Genomic DNA, 21,245 nt, shown 5'->3' with positions numbered 1-21,245 from the left:
AAATTTTCTGTCTGACTGAAAAAATTCCATCGAAACTCTGAACCCTAAACCCTTCTAGTTTTCTGAGTTGGTCGATGTTCCTCATGATAATACTCTTTTGGTATTGCTAGATTTATACCATACTTCATGCTTGTTGAATTCTTGACACCCATATAGTTGTAATTCCAAGTGTGTCCAGCCAAGGAGATTCCAGTGCCTACTGGATGGTTGGAAAAATCCACCATTTGATTCTGAGATGGAACTACCCAGTATCCTTCCACTAAACCCGCTTCCTCTTGCCCTTCTTCTGTGTTGGTCCCTCAAAAGTCCCAGTGCTAGCATTGTCACTCTGGATAAGTCTATAAATAGCCTCCTGCTCAAGCTGATCCCGCCTTTCAGTGGACATCTCAAATTCTTAAGGCATGAGGGCGTTGTAGGTTTTGATGTCGGGATCATATAAACTGCGTTTGCCCTTTGTCAGACTGGTTTTGGCTAACTTATGACAATGCGAGGCTGTGTGGATCCATCCTTGCAGGAGAGGTTGATTTGTCTTAATTCTAGCTTCAAAGAGAATCTCAACCATTTCTTTGTATTGTGGTCCCATTCCTGGTTTGGAAGTGATATCCTTTTCAAGAATCTTGGAAGACTCCATAGTCAGTTGAAGTAACTGCTTTGTGATCTTCGTTAAACCACGGAGTTGGATCTTCCATTGTCCCATATAGATTTTGAACTTTTTTATTTCTCCCTGCAGATCCATGACAGTATCCATTTTGAGGGTTTCATTGACCAGTGATTGCCAGGCTTTCCATTCCATAGTGGCTCGCTCATACCAGTCCTGGAGTTCATTAGTGATGCTGAAGAAAGTGAGCCGATCCACTGGTTCTTGATGATGAGGATACAAGGCTGGGAAAAATCTAGGCAGTTCAGCCTCTTTAGCAGGTAATGCATACAGGAGTACTGGAGAATCAGGCACGAACTCTAGAAAATTGAGGACAACTTGGTTCTCGTGCTGCATCATCTTCCTAGTAATTCAAACCAGTTGAAAGAGTTTTTGGAGAGCAGTTGCCTGTTCTCCTACTGTCATTTGGGTTCGAGGTCCTTTACTGTTATAATACTAATCTTCAATGAAGGACTGCACCCTTTGATCCAAAACTCCTCTAGGAATTTGCATCTGAAGCAAGACTTCTTTCAGTTGAGTCCTGACCTCCTTCATACATCTGTATGTAGGTCTGTTTCCTAGCAGTAGATCCAGTTCAAGAGCTATAGAGTGGTGATATGCAGTGGAATGTCTTTGCCAATGTGGATTGACTGTCATATTATCAGAAGTTAGCGTCCGCTCAGGTACCCTTTCCAGTAGTTGTATGCTGCTGGGATGCATAGGTAATCGACATAGCTCTTGATCATGAAAGGCAACTGACTTCCAGTGCTGAATCATTTCTCTGGCTCCTACATACAGCCTTTGGAAGCGTTCCAGATCAGCAATAAGAGTGTCATCTACTTTCTAGTAATAGGAGCTTGCTGATGTCTTAATCTCTTGTTTAGTGTGATGAGTTGTAATGAGTGTTGCTTATCAGCTTTAAAGGATGCAGTCACATCTTTGGCTTTTCCTTTACTGTTTGGAATGTGTCGTGATTGGTGTACTGGAGAATCTCTAGTGTTGCCCTTATTGTGTTGTCCACTGCTTTGTTGTTGATCATCAGACTGCTGGTCATCCGACTGCTGGTCTGGCTGGTCTTCGTGCTGGTTTGGTTGGTCTTTGTTGGGTTCACTGCCCCCTGTGGAAGCTGATCCACCAGCTCTAGAGCCTGAGGGTGGGAAAGGAGGAAAATCATCATTATCATCAGGTTTGTCTGCCGGGTTGTCCTCCCCTTCCTCATCCTACTCTTCTTCCCGCTCAGACTCCTCGTCAGGATCATTTTACTTACTCATATAATCCATGATGGCCTAATTTGCTAAGGTTGTGTTGTATTCAGAGAGCTTTTCTTATATATCACTATGCATAGTCTCCATGAGTGCCTTCGAATTGTCCATATTCAGAGTTACATTGCCCTGTGGATTCGAATATCAGTAAGGTTATTATAGATGTATCTCTCTGTAAGGGAGGTCTTTAATGAAGTGTGGGTTGTCAGCAACTTGTTGAAGTCTACATGCTTTACTCGTAGCAGAGTCTGAAATCTATCAGTATCTCTTAAGGCAGCCTCCTTCTCTTCATTCAGTCACTTATGTTTGTTTTTTAGCTTCAGCATCTTTGTTTGCAGCTCCTTAATTTTTCTATTTGATTGATTCTCAGCAATAGCATGCCTGAGAGATTGTGCAGCCATATCCTTCTGAAGTTTCTGAACCTGTTGTGCTGGCTACTTCCCAGTTCTTCTTTCAGCTTAGACACTTCTTCACTGGAAGCTGACGCATCCATCATCTGTCCTAAGGGATTGACAATGGTGTTCCATGATGCTTGGATGAGTGCCGAGTAGCCATCAGCTACTGTAGCTGAGTCAGATTGAACTGGCTCATTAACTATGACGGGAGCAATGTATGGCAATGCTGCCAAATATGGTTTTTGAAGAATCAATCGGCCTTTGAGAGGGTTATGCTGTAATTGCTACAATTGATCCTTCTTGGCTACGGACAAAGCCATTTCGCTAAAAAGAATTTTGGTGGCTGGCAGGCTAGCATGTGCTAGGCCCTTTCCTTCGTCAGTATTTATTGCCACCTGTTCAGTGCTTGTCGTTTCTTGCTCGCCTTTTCTAGATTTGATTTCTATTGGAGTTTGCTCTTTAGGCATTGCTGAAGTTTGGGCCTGCTGAGGATTTTTCAGTCGGCAGGGGCTGGACGTGACTCGCCAGTTGCTTCAGTAGAGTAGTACTCTTTGTCAACATAATCCTTGGTTTCTTTGAACCACTAGCCTCCACCTGTATGGCCTTCCTCTTCTGTCCAGTTGTGGCCAATTGATTTCCTAGAGCCTCTTCATTTGAAGAAAGCTCTACATTGTTAGTGATTGGAATGGGCTTCAGACTCTAAGCCATCTTTACGTAGAAAGAGGCTTCTGGAGCAGTAGCACAATATAGAAATTTCCAGACATACCAAGCTTTGAATACACTTTGAGATTTCAGCTTGGAAATCTGCTGTAAAACATTGTGAGACAAGATCTGGCACAAATTGATTTTAGCTTTAGCACTTAGCCTTTTTGCGAGCAACATGACAAACACCTTCTCTGACACATATGTGGGATTGTTCTTCAAGTTGACAGCCTCTGCAACAAACCTGTAGGCTGAGGGAATATCCAATCCTGCTCCCTTGTGCACCAACCTTCATTTTCTTTTTGGTTTCTTCATCCTCCTTCAGAGCCAGACTTATCTGCTCTGTAGATGCTGTGGTTGGATTTTTCTCGTTCGGCATTTTGAAAGCGTAGGCAATGTCATCAGTATCGTTGTGATTTTTACTCCATTAACAATGACACTGCCTTCCTCAGCATTGAAAGAATCAAGAACCTGTTTGATAATGGCTATGTCAAAATCCAATCTTGTAGCGTGTACGACCATATGCAAATCCCATAACTACAGCAACGATTCTGCTTGCTCAGTAAACACATATGTGTGTATCTTGCTATGTGGGATAAGTGGTAGGGAGGCTTGAAGAAAAGTGATGATTGCTGCTTTTTCATCCATTGTATCCTGCATCTTCTCCGACACTTTCTTTCTATCCATACACTACGAGGATGGCAAATCTGTAGAGGAAGAAGACTTACTTGTATATTCAAAGCCACAGTAAGGTGTGTCAGGTAGGGACAGATAGGGACCAACAGAGTCTTCTGACGAGGAGGTTTTTGGTTGTAGTGAAGAGTCTGTAGATCTTGGCGATGGTGAGTGTGTAACAATAGGTAGTCATCGCGCAGGAGACTTGTGAGGAAGTATGCCCACACGCCTTATTGTTATACGCGTACGCGCTATAAAAACTCCACTACTTACCATTCCTAGAATTGTGTGCGTCGTTGGCGACGTGGCACACATGCATTGGCGATTTTGTGCCATAATCCCTTTAATGATTATCACATCCATTCCCATTGGCCCTTTTCCCCATAGGAACTGATACTGACTCTGAAACTCTCTTGGCTTTGTCACTGGCACTGTTTTGTCACTCTGAGACTTTACTGGCACTATCACTAGTTTTGGTACTGGTTGTACACGGAAAAGATTTAGAATGGCTGGGTCTGAAAGTCCCTAGTCATCAGTACCCAGAATACCAGTATCATCTTCTCTGGCAGTCTCTTTTTCATTAGAATAATATAACTTGATCTTGGCCCCATTATAAACACCTGGCATCAATAATCCGGATAAATCCTTCAACCTCATTGTGCCATTGGAAAATACCCAATCAATTTCATATGGACCAGCCCAAGCTATCTTTAAATTTGGTTTCTTAGGGCCCAATTTGGATTGATAAAGAAAAACTAAGTCTCCCTTGTGGAACTCCCTAACCTTGATTCTTCTATCATGTCAGTGCTTTCTGCGTTGCTAACAATCTCCTATTCCAACATGGCTCTTTCTCGTAACTTATCCAGCTCCACTAATTCCTTCAGTCTATGCTTAAGATTATGATTTAAATATAATCCATATTCAACCACCATTCTGAGACTGTGAATCACAAATTCAATAGTCACTACATCTTCAATACCATACACCATTCTGAAAGGTGTCATTCCAGTGGTGACTTTATAAGCTATTATGTAGGCCCATAGAGTAGCCTGGAGCTTAAGATCCCATTGGTGTGGCTCCTTCTGAACAATCTTGGTTAGAATATTCTTGATGGTTTTGTTACTGCTCTCTGCTTGACCATTGCACCTAGGATAATACGGAGTTGATTTCATGTTCTTAACTGAAAGCATTTCCATCAGAATTTCCATGGTATTATTGATGAAATGTGTCCCTTCAATCTTGATGGGGCATCCATAGTGATAGATAATGTTTTCAAATAGAAAAACAATAGTGGAATTTGCAGTATTATCTGGGCCTCCACCCATTTAGTGACATAACAGGTAGCCATCAAGATATACCGGTTCTTCCTTGGAGTGACCTTCTTGAATGGTCCCATGAAGTCCAGACCCCATTTCATGGATACTCCTAGTGGTTGAACTGGAGTAAGTGGAGTCATATCAGCTACTGTTGGTCTACCCATTCTCTAACATATATCACAGGTTTTGCAAAAAATTCAGACATCGCTATTAGACTTTGCCACCATAATCCAGCTTGCAAAATCTTCTTATATCAGTGGAGAAGTGTCCTCCAGAATCTGCATTGGGTGCTTCAGAGATAACTTTCATTCTTCCTTCCATTGGCACACACCTTTGAAGAACACCATCTACTCCCAGTCTATAGAGCAATCCTCCTACTATGGTGAACTCCTCATCTGTCACCTGAAATAGCTCTACATCTACTAGCTCATCTCTCAAGGATATTTCGGAGTAGCCTTCAGTACTTCTGGAAGAAAATCAGCACCACAATGAGATTTACCGGGCTTGTGGAATATGCAAAATTCAAACTCCATCACGAACATCATCCACCTGATCAATCTTCCTTGGATAATAACTTTATTAATAAAAAATATTAATGCTTGACGATCCACATAGAAATGAAATAATTTTCCCAGTCAGTAATGTCGAAACTTGGTGGCACTAAAAACCATTCCTAAGGCTTCTCTCTCCATGGTAGTATATCCTTGTTCAGCTTGATTAAATCTTTGACTGGCAAAACACACTGGATAATGAGTCCTCCCATCTGGTTGAGCTATTATTGCCCCCATTGCCAGTCCCGAAGCATCGACATGCACATGGAATATAAAATCCCAGTCCGGTTGTTGGAGTTCTAGCTTACTGGTAATGGCATTTTTAAGACATTGAAATCTTTCCTCACATTTAGAAGTCCAGATGAACTTACTGGTTTACTTGGTAAGCTCGTATAAAGGCAATTCCTTGGAAGCAAACATATGAACAAATCTTCTATAAAAAATTATATATCCCAAGAATGAACTTAATTCAGATGTTGTGCAGGGTGCGTTGGCTTGCTGGACACACTGGATTTTATCATTGGCCATCTCTATGCCATTCCTGGACACTATATGCCCCAGTAATTGTCCCTTCCAGACTAGGAAAACTGACTTGAATGGATTCAAATAGATCCTCTTCTCTTTATATCATTGGAAAACCATTTCCAAAAACAGTAGATGCTCCTCCTTGGTGAGAATACAGTGAACTCATCCATAAATATAGCTAAAAATCGGTGCAAGAAGTCGCTGAATATCTCCATCATGCAACGTTGGAATGTTGTTGGAGCATTGCAGAGACCAAGTGGAATGACTAAACACATGAATTCACCCCATTCAATAATAAAAGTGGTTTTTCTCCGATCTTCAAGAGCAATCTTTAACTGATTATAACCATTGTAGACATCCATAAAACTATACATATCATGGCCTGCAATCTCATCAAGAAGCTTATCAGTAAAAGGTAATGGAAAAGGATCTTTGATGGTTTGAGCATTCAACTTTTGGTAATCCACACAAACTCTGAGTTTTCCATTTTTCTTTGGTACTAGCACAATAGGGAATAGCCAGTCACTACTGGCGACTTCTGTGATGAATCGAGCCTTCAAAAGGTTGTCAATTTTCTCTTTGACCTTATTAGCAGAGTTTGGATTCATTTTGTACCTCTGTAGACGTACTGGTCTGGCATCTAGCTTCAGAGGTATTCTGTGTTGGCAAACCTCTAGATCTACACCTTCTAAATCACTATGTTCCCATGCGAATACATTCTTGTATTTTTGGAACATAAGTCGGGCTTTTTCTTTCATTTCTGGGTTTAGATGCTTATTCAATTTGATCAATCGAGGACTTTCTTCAGAACCCAGATTCCATTCTTCAATTTCTTGATCATCTGGAAGCAACCAATTTGGCCCACCTCTCTTCCTTTTGGTTGACTCCTCAGCATAATCCCGGAACGAATCTATTAGTTCTGGATTCTCATTCTGAACTCCAGTAACTTCTTCAGAGTACACATCTTCAGTGTGCGCTAGTGTACTGGAATCTGAGCATTCTTCTTTGGAGTCACCTAGTTTCTCTGGCCGTCCAATCAAATGAACTGGTCTTTCTCCAAGATTGAGTTTAGTGAACTAATCTAGAAACTGCTTCCTCTGTTTTTCAGCTTGATCCTTGTCGAATAATATTGCATTTAATTCTATTTCAGCCAACGGAAAAATGTTCATGGCTGCAAGCATCCTTTCAATCTTTTTAACCCCATACTTTTGACAAAGCTCTTTTGGTCAAAGTGCCTTCTTCCAGCTTTTGGTGTTATTTGTCTGGACCTGGATTCTCTTACTCGTTGCCTGTATTGTTAGGGTCTTATTGACATAATCATGAACAGCAAGCGCCGTCCGCAGCCATGGACGTCCTAGTAGCATACAATATGCTCCTTGAACATCCAGTACCAGAAAGCTGGTTTTGAATTTTTATTTACCCACCCTAATCTGCATATTCTTGATCGTACTAGTTTCTTGAACAACTCTGTGATGGGCCATTTGAACCTTCAAGGGTGCTGGTTTCAAATTTGTGATAACCAACCTTTGTTGAAGATGTGCCCCCAGGATATTCACACCTGCCCCTCCATCCAGTATAACACCGGATAGCGGCTCCCACTGTTTCCTGACCTTGTAGTCCACCTATATTATCGACACTTCATCATCTCTGATAGCCACCAAATCAAATGCTCTGGCATTGGCTTCAACCTTTCTCTGTTGTCTTATGAATTTTGCTACTTCATGCAAAGTCTTTCTGATATCTTCTAATTCAACTATTAGTTTCTGAATTCGGTCACAGATTTTGACATGGATTCCTTCTCTCTCTTGGTCAGAATTATTATCAGAACTCGAGGAATCAGAACTATCTTCACAGTGTCAATCCTCTTTTCTGGTGTCTGCTCTCCCTAATTCAGTGTTTCCCTTTGCAATCAAATCTGATTTGACGTGCCCTAGATATTTCACCAGTCCTTGCACTGCATCAAGCATAGTTTTAGAGATTCTAAATCATGACTAATCTGGATGCCTTTTCTTAGAAGAATGGGCTGGTATCTTTTGAATAACTTAAGCATCAGAACTCTCTAGCTGCACTGGTAGCTTCTTAGCTAAATCCTCTGTGATCTTAGCTATCGGTTCTCGCTGCTCTTGCCATCCATCGACTACCTTTTCCTTGCCCTTAGCCTTCCACACTTCTCTCTGTTGAGTCCATTTTCTAGTTTCATGACTGACTGGTTTTACAGGCTTATCTAGAATTTCTTCAATAACTACCCCTTTACTGCGAGTGACTACCTGTACTGGAACTGGTTCTGGGGCTTTCACCTCAGTAGTCACAGTACTGGGTGCTTTTGGACACTGAGCTGTAAAATGCCCATATTCCCCACAAGTAGAGGAGTTAAGACTTCGGTTTTGAAATTACCACGACCTCGGCCTCGGCCAGTACCCCCTTGGTATCTGCCGTGCCTAGTACCAGTGCCACTAGTACCAGATTTTTCCTCTTGAGGTACACTGGTCGTCTCTACCTTCGCGGATTCACCATTCGTAAAATGCAACTAGAGAATAATCCTTGCCCTTCTTGAAATGATGGATTTGAATGCCACAATTGTTCCACATATAGCCATACGCTTTGCAATAGGTACACTGTGGACATTCATTGGAAACATGATCTTTAGATTTGCATTTGGAGCACCAGGTTTCCATCCTTCAGACTGGTTGTCTAGTCTGGCTAATTTCAGTAATCTGCCTGGCCATTTCATCAAGCTTCCTGGACCAAGACCCTTTCTTAGCCTTGTCCTTGCTCTTTTCATCCAAACTGCTATCACAGCTGCTGGAAGTCTCACTAGAATTGGAATTGTGAGTACAAGAACTCCTCAGCTGCTAGACCTCCGTTTCTTATGGCTTCTCTCCTTCTTGGCTTGCTGCTCAAGCTTCACAGCTCTCTGCACCAAGTCATTAAAATTCTTTGTTGGTGCAGGTAACTCTTGCTCTCTCAGCTTCTTGCTGTGGAACCCATTCAAAAACCATGCACGCAGTCTTTTTTCTAAAGGTGGCTCCTGCAGCTACCGGGTTAACTCCTTGATCTTTTCAACATAGCTTCTCACGTACAATTTCCCTTGTCTAATCTTGTCCAGCTCACAGAGAATGTCTTCATCACCTCTGTTGTTTGAGTACTCAAGTATGACAACCTTGATCAGTTTATTGTAAGACCTGAGCTGGCAAGCTGGATAATGGTAATACCATTTCCTTGCCGCATCCTTCAGTGTCTGAGGAAATTATTCTCCCCAGTCATCTTCAAAAATATTCTTTAACTCAGCATATTGCTCAAAGGCTTGAATAACATCAAGATCATTTTTCTTTCCGCCTTTGAACACTGGAAAATAAATCCTTAATGAAGCAATGTAATCATGCAGATCGGCATCGTCTCTGCTTCTTCTGGCCTTGGGAGCCTGACTACGGCTTGAGGACTTCCTATAATGATCAGTGTCATCATCCTAGTTACCTTCCACTTTAGTTTTAGTCTCAGTCTCTTCTTTGGCCTTCTTGTTGGAACTGTGATGACTTCCCTTGCTACCCTTGGCCTCAGTTGCCTTGTGTGTGGACCGAGAACTCCTAGTTTTGCGTTCCTCATGCTCAGTCCTCCTTCTCCTTGAGTGACTGGAATGTTGAGAGTCTCTGGCCTCTTCAACATTACTCTACTCCTCCTGAGACTCAATCGCACTTTTGGGGTCCTTCTTAGTATTAGCATCTTTTTCTGACATGTCTAGAATAGGGTCGACATGGGTAGAATAAGTGCGCAACCGGGTTGACGATTTTTGACCACTACTGACTTTGGGTGAAATGTTTGTAGCTGAGAATTCTAACTAGGAGATAGAGCTCTCTGGTCTAAGAGCAATCAGCTCTAACCACCATGATCGCCAAAATGGAATGGGAGCTGGTCTCTTCAGACCGCTTATTCCAATGTTAGAGTTTAGAGCTACTAATTTTCTAGGCAATTTAGTTAGTGAGGACCAAAACAGAGTACTGGATTGAAATAGAGAACTAAACTGGAATGAGATACTGCAATAAAAGACACAATTGGAAGACTGGAAATGATATTTGTAGATTTAGATCATTAGCTCCAAGATAACCAGTACAGAGTACAATAGGCTTAAGCTCAGATGAAGTCTGAGGATTGATTGTAGGAGTGAATGATTACAGGGGTGAATGTAGAAGCTAAGAGCTCATAAACCAAAAGTGTTTAGAAAGCCAAAAACCAAAAATCCAATAAGCCCGGTTACAGTTTAACGGGTCCTATTTATAGCTCTCCAGAGTTACTACAGTAACTGCGTGTAGTAACTGCGGCAATTACTCCCAGTGTAGCTGTTCCCGATTCCCGTTGGTCGGCCTTCTAAGGGTAGTTTCCACTTGCTGGGACTATCTTCACCTTCTACAGAGTCCTCCCCTCCCTCCTCTCTCCGCAAAGAGAATCGGTGGACTATGGTAGTTTGGGCATCGGTTTGCTTTCCATGAGCTCTTGATTTCAGGCGGATTTCGACATGTAGGGTAGTCGTGGTAGGGCGGCTCTTCATGGTGGCACTGGAGGTCAAGGAGGGCTCCCCTGAAATCCAGGTGCATTTTTTCTGGTCTGATCTTGACTCCGTGATGTTGTTGGGTGCAGGTGATGGTTGCAAGTGACTCCCTTCGAGGTGATGGAGCGGCTGGCTCCCCCGTGTTTGCGACGATACTATCTAGCTACTCTACAAAGGCTTGTTGTTGAAGGGCAAGTTGGCTTGGTGTGGCAAGCCATCCTGCATGGTGGCACCCTCCCCCTTAGGTTTTCTCCCGGGGGATTCACTCTATATACAAAACGGGACGCCACCTGTGAGTGGACAACTTTGATAAAACCCCTATATACGAATCATATTAGGGAATATGACCCCCCTTTCTACACTTATACGACAATCAATGAAGAAAACTATCATACCCCTATCTTACATATAAAATCAAGGTCTCACATGATCTAACTGAGTAAAACTAGTTAAAGAGTGTGTAGCATAGTGACTGGCAACATACTAAGAAACCACTTCTATTGATAACTAGATATACCCTCAATGTGTCTTAGTTTGACTTTCAAACTATGTACGTGATCAGCCTATGCTATAGCTACTCGTCCAATTCTGACCCATCTAATTACTCAAAAAACATGGTTATAAATTTGTTTTAGGTTCTTTGTGTAAATTTGCACCTATACAAATTCTTTATAGCTTTCATCCCTCAACAATGAACTATAATCACAAAACAAGCAATTGATACAAAGCAATGTTAGTTCTTGCATGTATCTTTGTAGCTATTAGCTCACAAGTTTGAGGGCAAACTCTTTTGGGAAGCTATGATTTTGAAACAAAAACTTCCTCTCATTTTCCCCTTTTCTCACTTATTCCCCCCCCCCAAATAAATATGATACCCCCCTCCCTTATTTTTAATCTTGGGTGATAAAATATTGGAGGCCTACCCCTAACTTATACGCTTATGTAACTTGTTAACAAAAAACCATCCCTTGCACTTACGTCGTGCGGTAAGTTTTCCATGGTGAATCCCTCGAGGGTTTTATTTACGATGCTTTTGTAGATTAATTGTTCCTTTTTGTGCAAGTAAGGTCCCCCTGTAAAGGTTGATGTCTTGACTGTGCTAACACTATGTTTCTGTTGATGTATCCGAGTTTGGGGCTCTCGTGAACGTTGTCTTCTATCTAGTGGCCATGGCAAAGTTGGTGCATGGTCGGCATGTTCCTTTTTTGGTTTTTCTTCTAATTCAATCTACTCACGGTCTGTGAGGTTTGCAGCAAAAGGAAAAAATGATTGATAGTTTCTGCCTCGATGGGTAAGATATTGGTTAGCATAGGGCTGGCCCTTTATAATATTTGGAGAGGTTGAGAGACACTTCAAGGTTCGACATGATCTTGAGGCTACTTTTTACAATTCTTCAAGATTTTGATACATGAAGACATGGTGAACTTGAAGAATTGGTGAACTTGAGAACTCTCTAAGTAGATAAAGTTTATATGCTACATCCCCAATATTTTTAATAAGTTTAAAGGGACCACAATATCTAGGGAAAAGTTTATCACACTTTCACGTTTTCATGGTTTCTGACTTTTCTTTATCCTTTATCAGCATACATATTAGCATGATTATGTACACTACGAATGCTTACCTTTGCTGCTTTCAGCATATCATTCATATCTTTAAGGAAACCATTGACAGATTGATTTTTCTCCTTCCCTAGACTTACATCCATATGAGATCTTGGCTAGAAAACATCAGCATGAATGGTATAAACCCGGTTGCTGCATGTTTGGAACTATTATAAGAAAATTCCAAAATGGGTAAGTACTCTTCCTAGTTAGATTTTTGCTTACTTACATAAGAATATAACATTTACTCTAAGGTTTGGTTAACCCTTTGGGTTTGACCATCAGAGTGCCGATGATCTATTGTACTCATACTCAGAGTAGTATCTAGCTTTTTGAAGACTTCCCTCCAAAAAATATTATTGAACTTCCTATCTCTATCTGACACTATAACTGCGATAAGGCCATATAGCCTATAGAGATGTTCGATAAAGAGTTTTGCCACAACTCTAGCATTTTAACCATTTTCTTTGTGGCAATAAACTTTGCCCTATTGGTTAACCTATTCACTACCACCCACACTGAGTCGTTCCCTTGATGCCTAGTCTTGGGTAAAACCGATGATGAACTCCATGGAAATGCTTTCCCCTTTCCCTTTAGGAATTTTTAAAGGATTTTAACTAGTATATAGGTCCTCTAAATGTTGGGATGATTGGGAATTGGACCATTGTGACTTTCTTTAAGAATGTGGGCCCAAAAGTCACCAATAGTTGGTACGCATACTCTACCCTTGCAAAGTAAGTACTTGTCGTCAATGGAGTAGTTAGCATACTTATCCCCCGTCGAAGTTTATCACCCCCTTTTGAAATCGAAGCTTTCAAAGGTGATGAAGGGTTTATATTAGAGATCTCCAGTCCCAAACTATACTCAAAAGTCTCAATTAGTCTCTCCGTACTAACTCTCACTTTCCTACTTGTTGCACCTACGGCTTGTCTCTTCGGACTAGCACTACGTGTTCATGAGGGAGGTGGTTGCATCTGTGAAGTAGTGAGATCGTGTACAGTGCACAAGACTTTTGTAACGGATGGATCTTGCTCACATAAGCCTTGTAGTGATTCCAAGAAATCATTCTTAAATATTGCAAAGTTTAATTCATCAATCTACCACATGCGACTAGGTGCATTCGCCACTATGTTATATTAACCAAAAGTCTGTCCATCACCATCATTAATATCAATGGTGCATTGGTTAGTTCAAATGGGATGACCCAGAACTCAAAATGCCCAAAATGGGTTCTAAATGTTGTCTTTGCAACATCTTCTAGTCTAATCATGACCTGATGATAGCTAGATCTCATGTCAATTTTGGAAAAATACTCGAACCCAAAGAGTTGATTAAACAACTCATCCATACACGACATCAGGTGTTTTTTCTTAATTGTTATCTAATTAAGAGCCATATAATCTACTCACATCTGTATAGGTCCTCTTTATTGTTTACCAAAAGTAGGTGATGCCCACGGACTAGAACTTGGCCTAATAAAGCCTTTGTTTGAGTATTTTGTTAATTGTTTTTCCACCTCCCGTGCTTCAAAGTGTCTTAACCTATGATGCCATGGTATACTTCCCGAGATGGTGGCAAGCCATGAGGTAAATCACTGTGAAATACTGTTACTATATACATGGGGTAGTGATGTGTGTAAACACATTAGGACCGCCAGGGCATTTTTTCCCTCTTTAGGTTTTTCCCCCCGTGCATTGTATATACACCCATCACTCTAGGGCTATCTATCTTTCTATTACACACTAAGTAACACACTCTCTATTGTGTGCCTTGAGCTTCCTTTGCCTTCTCCAAGTTGTGCGGGTTTCTTTGCAACCCTAATTCCAACAATTGGTATCATAGCAGGTTACATCCTCCTGGGCTTAGTCGCCAGCAGCTCCAGCACACATCTGCTCAAATTTTTGATTCGGGCTCATTTCGACCTTCGTTTCCTCTATATCCAGGTCTGCACAGGCAATTTTGTCATTTTGTGCAAAATTTCTGTCAGTGCCAAATACTGCATAACAGGTCCCATACAGTCTACTGTGGGTTGCTCTCACTCAGTTTCTCCTCATTTACCATGGCTGACAACAACACAGATGTGTTCAAGATGTTTATTGCTGAGGACAGGTTGGATGGGGACAATTACCCTATGCGGGCTTACATGATGCAACATGTTCTTGTGTCAAAGGGCGTTTGGAATATTGTGCAAGGAATTGATGTACATCCTGGTTTTGAGGATGTAGGCGATGTTGAGGATGTTGCAGGTCTTGCTGCTATTAGAGTTGTTTTGCCTACAGCAAAACAAGCTCGTTGGGATGTAAAGGATGTGCAGGCTCATGCATTGATTGCGTTGTCTGTGAAGCGCACCATTGTTCCTCACATTCGTTCAACAAAATCTACAAAACAGGCTTGGGATATTCTAGCAGGTCTTTATGCAAGCCACAATGAGGCTAAAATTGCTTTGCTGGGTAAAGAGCTAGAATGGAAGATTATGCATGAGGAAGATGATATGGACACTTTCCTTGCTGGTGTCAAGGATATCAATGAGAAACTTATTTCTGCAGGTGAAGTATTTCAAACAGTTTCCTTGTGCAGATTTTCTTGATGCCTTACCAGATTCTTACCAAACTTTTTCTAGTACTTGGAGATTTATGACCCAAGGAAATCCCAAAGTTTTCAAGTTTGATGCATTGTGCACATTGCTGTTGCAAGAGTCGCTTTTCAAAAAAAACAGGACTAGGCAGCGTGTAGTTGAACAGGCTTTTATTGCTTCTCAAAGAAAGGGTGGTAATAGCAATGCAACCACTTTTTATGGTTTTGCTACGAGTGGCAGAACTTCTATTCCTAATGCTTCTGCTAGCAGCAATTCTTCTAGAAATTCTAGTGATAAGGGCAAAAAGAAGATGCGTTGCCATTATTGTAAAGCTATGATCACTTGATCAAGCAGTGTCCTAAGTTGAAGGCCAAAGAGGCTAAGAAGAAAGAGGGTGGTTCCACTGCAAATGTTGGTTCCACTACAAATGCAGCCATTGTTGAGTCTTTTGTGAAAGGAGACTTTGATGCTGATGTTGATGCAGAATGGGCTTTTAGTGTAGAGTGCACTTACAATCCTGTTGTCCATGATGCATGTCTGTCAGTTGCTGCTGCAGAGTCACATGTGTGGTATTTCGACAGTGGTTCTACAAAGCACATTACCTCACATCGTGAATTGTTCACCTCTCTCGAGTCTTTCCCTCATGGGAATTCAGCCACTTGTGCCAACAATGCCTCTTATCCGGTTCAGGGACTCGGAAAGATTGTGCGTACTGCTGCAAATGGCAGTTCTTTCACACTTGTTGATGCACTTCTTGTACCTGGGATCAAGAAGATCTTTTGTCTGTATTTGCACTTGCTAGACTTGGACTTGTAGTCAAAGCTGTGAATGACATATGTACAGTTCTCAGTTTTGGTAATGAAATTGTTGCATCTAGCCTTTTGTGTCATGGGCTGTATAAGCTCACTTTGTATGACAAGTGTGGAAAAAATTTTGCAAATGTAGTTGCAGATTCAAGGGCTGTTTCAGATGTAAAACTGTGGCATGCACGTTTTGGGCATCTGAATTTTGCCAGTTTGCTGCGTTTGCAGAAATCTGATATGGTTGCTTCTTTGCCGCCTCTTGAAGCACCTGTCAAACATGTTTGTGAAGGTTGTATTTTGGGTAAGATGCAGTGTTCAAAGTTTCCAAAGGATGGTTCAATTAGGGCCACATGCAGGTTGCAGCTTGCGCATAGTAATGTTTGTGGGCCCATGCAAACTCCGTCCTTGGGCAATCACATGTACTTCGTAACTTTCATGAATGATTACTCTAGGCATGCATGGGTATTTCCGCTTAAAGCGAAGTCCGAAGTTCTTATGTGCTTCAAACAATTTCTGGCTATGGCTGAAAATGTATTGAAATTACTATGGGCGCCCTCCATTCCAATCAAGGGGGGGAGTATATGTCTCATGAATTTAATGCATTTCTGGCTAGTCGTGGGATAAAACACCAATGTACAGTGCCTTATACACCTCAACAAAATGGTGTTGCTGAGAGGGAAAACATGTCACTTATGGAAATGGATGATGTATGGTCAAAAGTCAAGCTGTGCCACATTCTTTTTGGCTTGAGGCCATCATGTGTGCCACTTATGTACTTAACAGGTGTCCTACGAAAGCTTTGCAGTCTATTACTCCATATGAAGCATGGCATTATAGAAAGCCTTCTATTGAGCACATGCGTGTTTTTGGCTATTTGGCATATGCTTTGGATCCAAAAACACATCCCAAAATATTGGATGATAAGGCTGTCAAATGTATTTTTGTTGGTTATAGTGCTGAAAGCAAAGGTTACAGGTTGTATCATCCGCAAACAAAGCGTATTCTGGTTTCACGGGATGTTGTGTTTGTGGAAGATTCTGTTCAGCCCTTGTTGTCATGTACTAGAGACAATAATGTAAGCTCATAGGACATTTATGACACTTTGTTGCCTCTTTTCAGTGGTGGAAGTTCGAATGTAAATTCCAATGAGGCAAATGTACAACCTATGGGGGTTTCTGAAAATGATACAGATCAGCTTATTACTGATGCAGATGTACATGATGTACTTGATGAGGAAAGGGCTAAAAATGAGCATGCTAGAGGTATGACAAAATGGATGGTGCATACATCGCGTGACAATAAATTGGATGCACCTTTGTCCAGTCGTACTCGTTTAGGCTCTCGCCATGCATCTTATGCATCAGATTGTTATGCTTTGGCTGTGTCTAGCTTACATGATGTTGAGGAACCTCTCTCTTTTGATGAAGCACAGAATTCAAAAAATTGGATGGCTGCCATGCAATCAGAATATGATGCACTTATAGAAAATGACACATGGACTTTATGTGATTTGCCTCCTGGAAAAAAGTCCATTGGTACAAAGTGGGTTTACAAGTTGAAATGCAAGCCGGATGGTGAGGTTGATCGCCATAAGGCTCGACTTGTTGCAAAAGGCTATGCGTAGCAAAAAGGCATAGATTATGAAGAAACTTTTTCTCCCACTTTTCGTATGACTACTGTTCGTTTTCTATGTGCATTGGTAGCTCATTTTGGTTGGGATGTACATCAATCAGACATTGTTACTGCTTTCTTGAATGGTGGCATTTTTTAAGGAAGTCTATGTAACGCAGCCTCGCGGTTTTGTCATAAAAGCGCAAGAGGACAAAGTGTGCAGATGTAAGAAGGCTTTGTATGGGTTGAAGCAATCTTCTCGTGCATGGTATGAGAAAGCTGACACTCATTTGGTCAAACAAGGCTTTCGTAACAGTCCAACAAAAAGAACATTGTATGTAAAGCATGAGGGTGATGTACTTCTCATTGTGGTTCTTTATGTAGATGATTTGTTGATCACTGGACCAAATGAGAGACATATTTCTGAATTTAAGGCTGATTTGAATGCCACTTTCAAGATGAAATATTTGGGGTTGTTGCATCATTATTTGGGCATACAGTTTAAGCAGTGTGATGGTGGTATTGCCTTGTGTCAGAAAAGTTACATAGAGACATTGCTATGTAACTTTGGACTTGAGTATTGCAAAAATATTGCCACTCCCATGGAAACAGGTTTGAAGTTTAGTCTACATGATGCTGGAGGTCCTGTTGATGTCACTCTTCACCAAACTGCTGTTGGCTGCCTCATTTATGTATGCAACACGAGGCCAGATATTCAGTTTGCAGTCTCACAGGTCAGCGGATTTATGCATAGCCCAAGGTCTAAGCATTGGCAGGATGTCAAGAGGATTTTCCGCTACCTTAGTGGCACTTTACATCTTGGCTTGTTTTATCCCAAGTGGGGATCATTGCCGCCAGACTTACATGCTTTTTTGGACTCAGATTGGGCTGGTTGTTTTGACATGCGGGTGTCCACAAGTGGTTTTTGTTTCATGCTTGGAAGTTCATGTATATCATGATTGAGCAAGAAGCAACCTATTGTGGCCACTTCTAGTTGTCAGACTAAGTATAGGGCAGTCTTCACAGCTACGGTTGAGTGTGTATGGCTCAGATGCCTTATGGCTGATTTGGGTGTTGGATAGGACACTGCCAACACTATCTACATTGATAGTCAGAGCGCATTGGTAGTTGCGAGGAACCTAGTTTTTCATGCTCACACAAAGCACATTGAGGTGCATTACCACTATGTCAGGGAGAGGCTCTCAACAGGAGAGATCAGCTTGGCTTATGTGCCAACACAGGACAACCTTGTAGATCTTTTCATAAAGGCATTGTCTCGTGAGAAGCTCGAAGCTTTCTGCAAAGCTTTGGGCTTACTCCTCTTTGTGGACTGATCATGTCCTCAGGGCATGGCACTTCCCTTTACTCATGTGCCAGCTCTCGTTCACTGCATCACTCCAGGGGGGATTTGTTACCATATACATGTGATAGTGATGTGTGTGAACACACTAGGACCGCCGGGGTATTTTTTCCCTCTTTAGGAGGTTTTTTCCCTCGTGCATTGTGACGCTCATCACTCTAGGGCTATCTATCTTTCTATTACACACTAAGTAACACGCTCTCTATTGTGTGCCTTGAGCTTCCTTTGTCTTCTCCAAGCTGTGTGCGTTTCTTTGCAATCCTAGTTCCAACAAACATCTTGGAACTCCTCCAATAAATTCATTAAAGCATCTATGCATTTTTTCTTAATGGTCTCTTTTGCCTTGGATTTTTTCATTTTAGAATTGCATGCATGCCAAACACGGTTATCAAATAGTGCCTTGTCCCATGCCATGTCTTTTAGTGTGTTTATCTACGCAAACATTATTCACATTTTCAACTACAAAAAAACTTTTATTACTTTCACTTAAAGCAACAAAATTTAAAAGAGTGTAATAAGCAAACACCTTTGTTATTTGGCCTTTGTGGGCTTCCCTGAGAAGCTATATGGAAGAGGTGAGAGGGTAGAATGGACACTATGGTCACCCTATAGGGTGGTGACCCTACCACCATGCTCAAACTGTAGTCTGTTGTACAAGTAACTAGGGCTCAGTTTTTATAGCCTCTCCCTACCTAGGTACACATCTGCCCTAGCCAAATGCATGAGCTAAAAGTCAAGCATAGCCTCGTAGTCCTTCATAGCTAATGGTCACTCGCAATCTCAGGAAACCTTAACTTCTTAACCAATGAGTAGTTCAGGAAGTTTTGGCTAGATTCATCATCTATGAAAATAGTGACTCTACATCCACCTATGGTGCCATACATGTGCACATGTCATGTGGATCTATATTAGGTTGCCACATAGCCGATGTCACCAAACAAGCATGGTGTTTTTCAGAATGGAAAACCTAATTAAAAGACCTCTTTTGTATCATAATGTAGCTTTTTCAAAAACTTTTATTTTTTAACCCCTCTTGCATATGTAATTCTATGACTCTTTGAAATATAAAAAACTCCTCTGGGTGAATTCACATGCTACACTTACATATTTTGAGGTGAATCCTCGGGATGCTGACAAAAAAAGGATGCCAAACTACAAAATGGGAGATAACGTCATCCCAATAAGTAAATCTCCACATAATTACAAAACATAAGAGCCATTTGGGTGACGATAGCTCATCTCGCATTAGCATGGGTTGCAATGTAAACTGCAAATCAACAAGTGATAGCAATCGCTAGTTAGGAAGTAATAATGCCAATGAGAAAACCAGTAACATACACTTCTTACAAGATTGAATATCTCATTGATCCATCCTACAACTTCTCAAGGAGCAGATAAAAACCCTTTTTTATGCCATATGCATGCTACCTACGATCTTAAGGTAGTGCTCTAAGTATTGAATCAAACATCAAAAGACTAGAAAAAAATGACAAAATCTACAACTCTTGGAATTTTAAAGATGAGAGTAGCATTTACAAAATCCTCTTCAAATGTGGCCTAGTCGCTAGTCCTAGCATGATATTAAGAGCCTGCCTCCACTTCCATCCTCACATCATATCTCTGTTGGCTCCATCTTTCAAGGGAGTTGTGGGCTATGTCCTTAGATTCCCTTGACTCTTGTGAATCCATTCTAGCTTGCTCAATCCCTTTGTGTAGGCTCAGTGAGCATTAATTCTTTTGTTTCAAGTGCTCTAGCATTTGGGTCATCATATGTCGGGTAGAGAAGTGGTCTATGATTGTGTGGCGTGGATGTGGAATTAGTGGTGCCATCACCATATTATCCCTCTCCAGCACTACATCCCTCTCTACCACTACATCCCACTATGGAGTGTGATCCATAGGAGTGTCAATCTCTATGTATGCTCTCTTTGATTTGTGGAGTCGATATGGAACTAGTGGTGCCATCACCATAGCATCGCTCTCCACCACTGCATCCCACTATGGAGTGTGCCTTATAGTAGTGTCAATCTCAAGTGGAGCATATGATGGCTGCACAAACTAGGGAGTGGATGGCTAAGCTACTTCACATACACCTACAAGGAAAAGAGCATGTATATAGATGCTAGTGAGTCTGGTCATACTATATCACTTGTAAATCCTCTTGCTTTTGATAAATCAATGAAGAGCTCAATTTTTACGTACATGATCTTTATCAAAGAAGCCCTAAAAGTTCCTAATGTTTCATCAAATGTAAATGGTAGGAATCAAGAAGAGTTAGACTTGTCTAATTTTCTAAAAGGATTCCAAGATGTGTTCATCAATGATATCCCTATGGAATTACCTCCAAAACGAGGGGATGATGACCATCAAATTGAGCTCCTACTAGGAAGCTCACCGCCTAACAAGCCTCCTTATCGAGTTTCCCAAGCTCAAAAGAGAAGATCATGAGGGAAGTACAAGGATTGGTTGACAAAGGGATGGTGAGCCCTAGCTCCTCTCCCTTTCGTTCTCCAGTCCTTTTAGTGCAAAAGAAAGATGGTACATACCGTATGTGTGTGGACTATTGAGCACTAAATCATATCACTATCCAAAACAGATTTCTCGTACCTCACTTAGAAGATCTATTTGATAAGCTACAAGGCACTACCTACTTCAGTAGGATTGACCTTAAAAGTGGCTATCATCA

General features: G+C 41.4%; 1 protein-coding gene across 1 annotated transcript; it reads right to left on the bottom strand.

Moving 5' to 3' along the window:
• Positions 1–4,501: 4,501 nt before the first annotated feature.
• Positions 4,502–4,996, bottom strand: LOC147461641 (uncharacterized). Its single transcript, XM_086505981.1, has one exon. It carries the CDS (start codon positions 4,994–4,996, stop codon positions 4,502–4,504), a length of 495 nt encoding a protein of 164 aa, XP_086362107.1.
• Between the last annotated feature and the right edge of the window lie 16,249 nt (positions 4,997–21,245).

The sequence above is a fragment of the Adiantum capillus-veneris genome, chromosome 3 (assembly GCF_014529385.1).
Source record: "Adiantum capillus-veneris isolate H3 chromosome 3, ASM1452938v2, whole genome shotgun sequence".
In the NCBI taxonomy this organism is placed as follows: domain Eukaryota; kingdom Viridiplantae; phylum Streptophyta; class Polypodiopsida; order Polypodiales; family Pteridaceae; genus Adiantum; species Adiantum capillus-veneris.
This window is presented reverse-complemented; position numbering and strand designations above follow the sequence as displayed.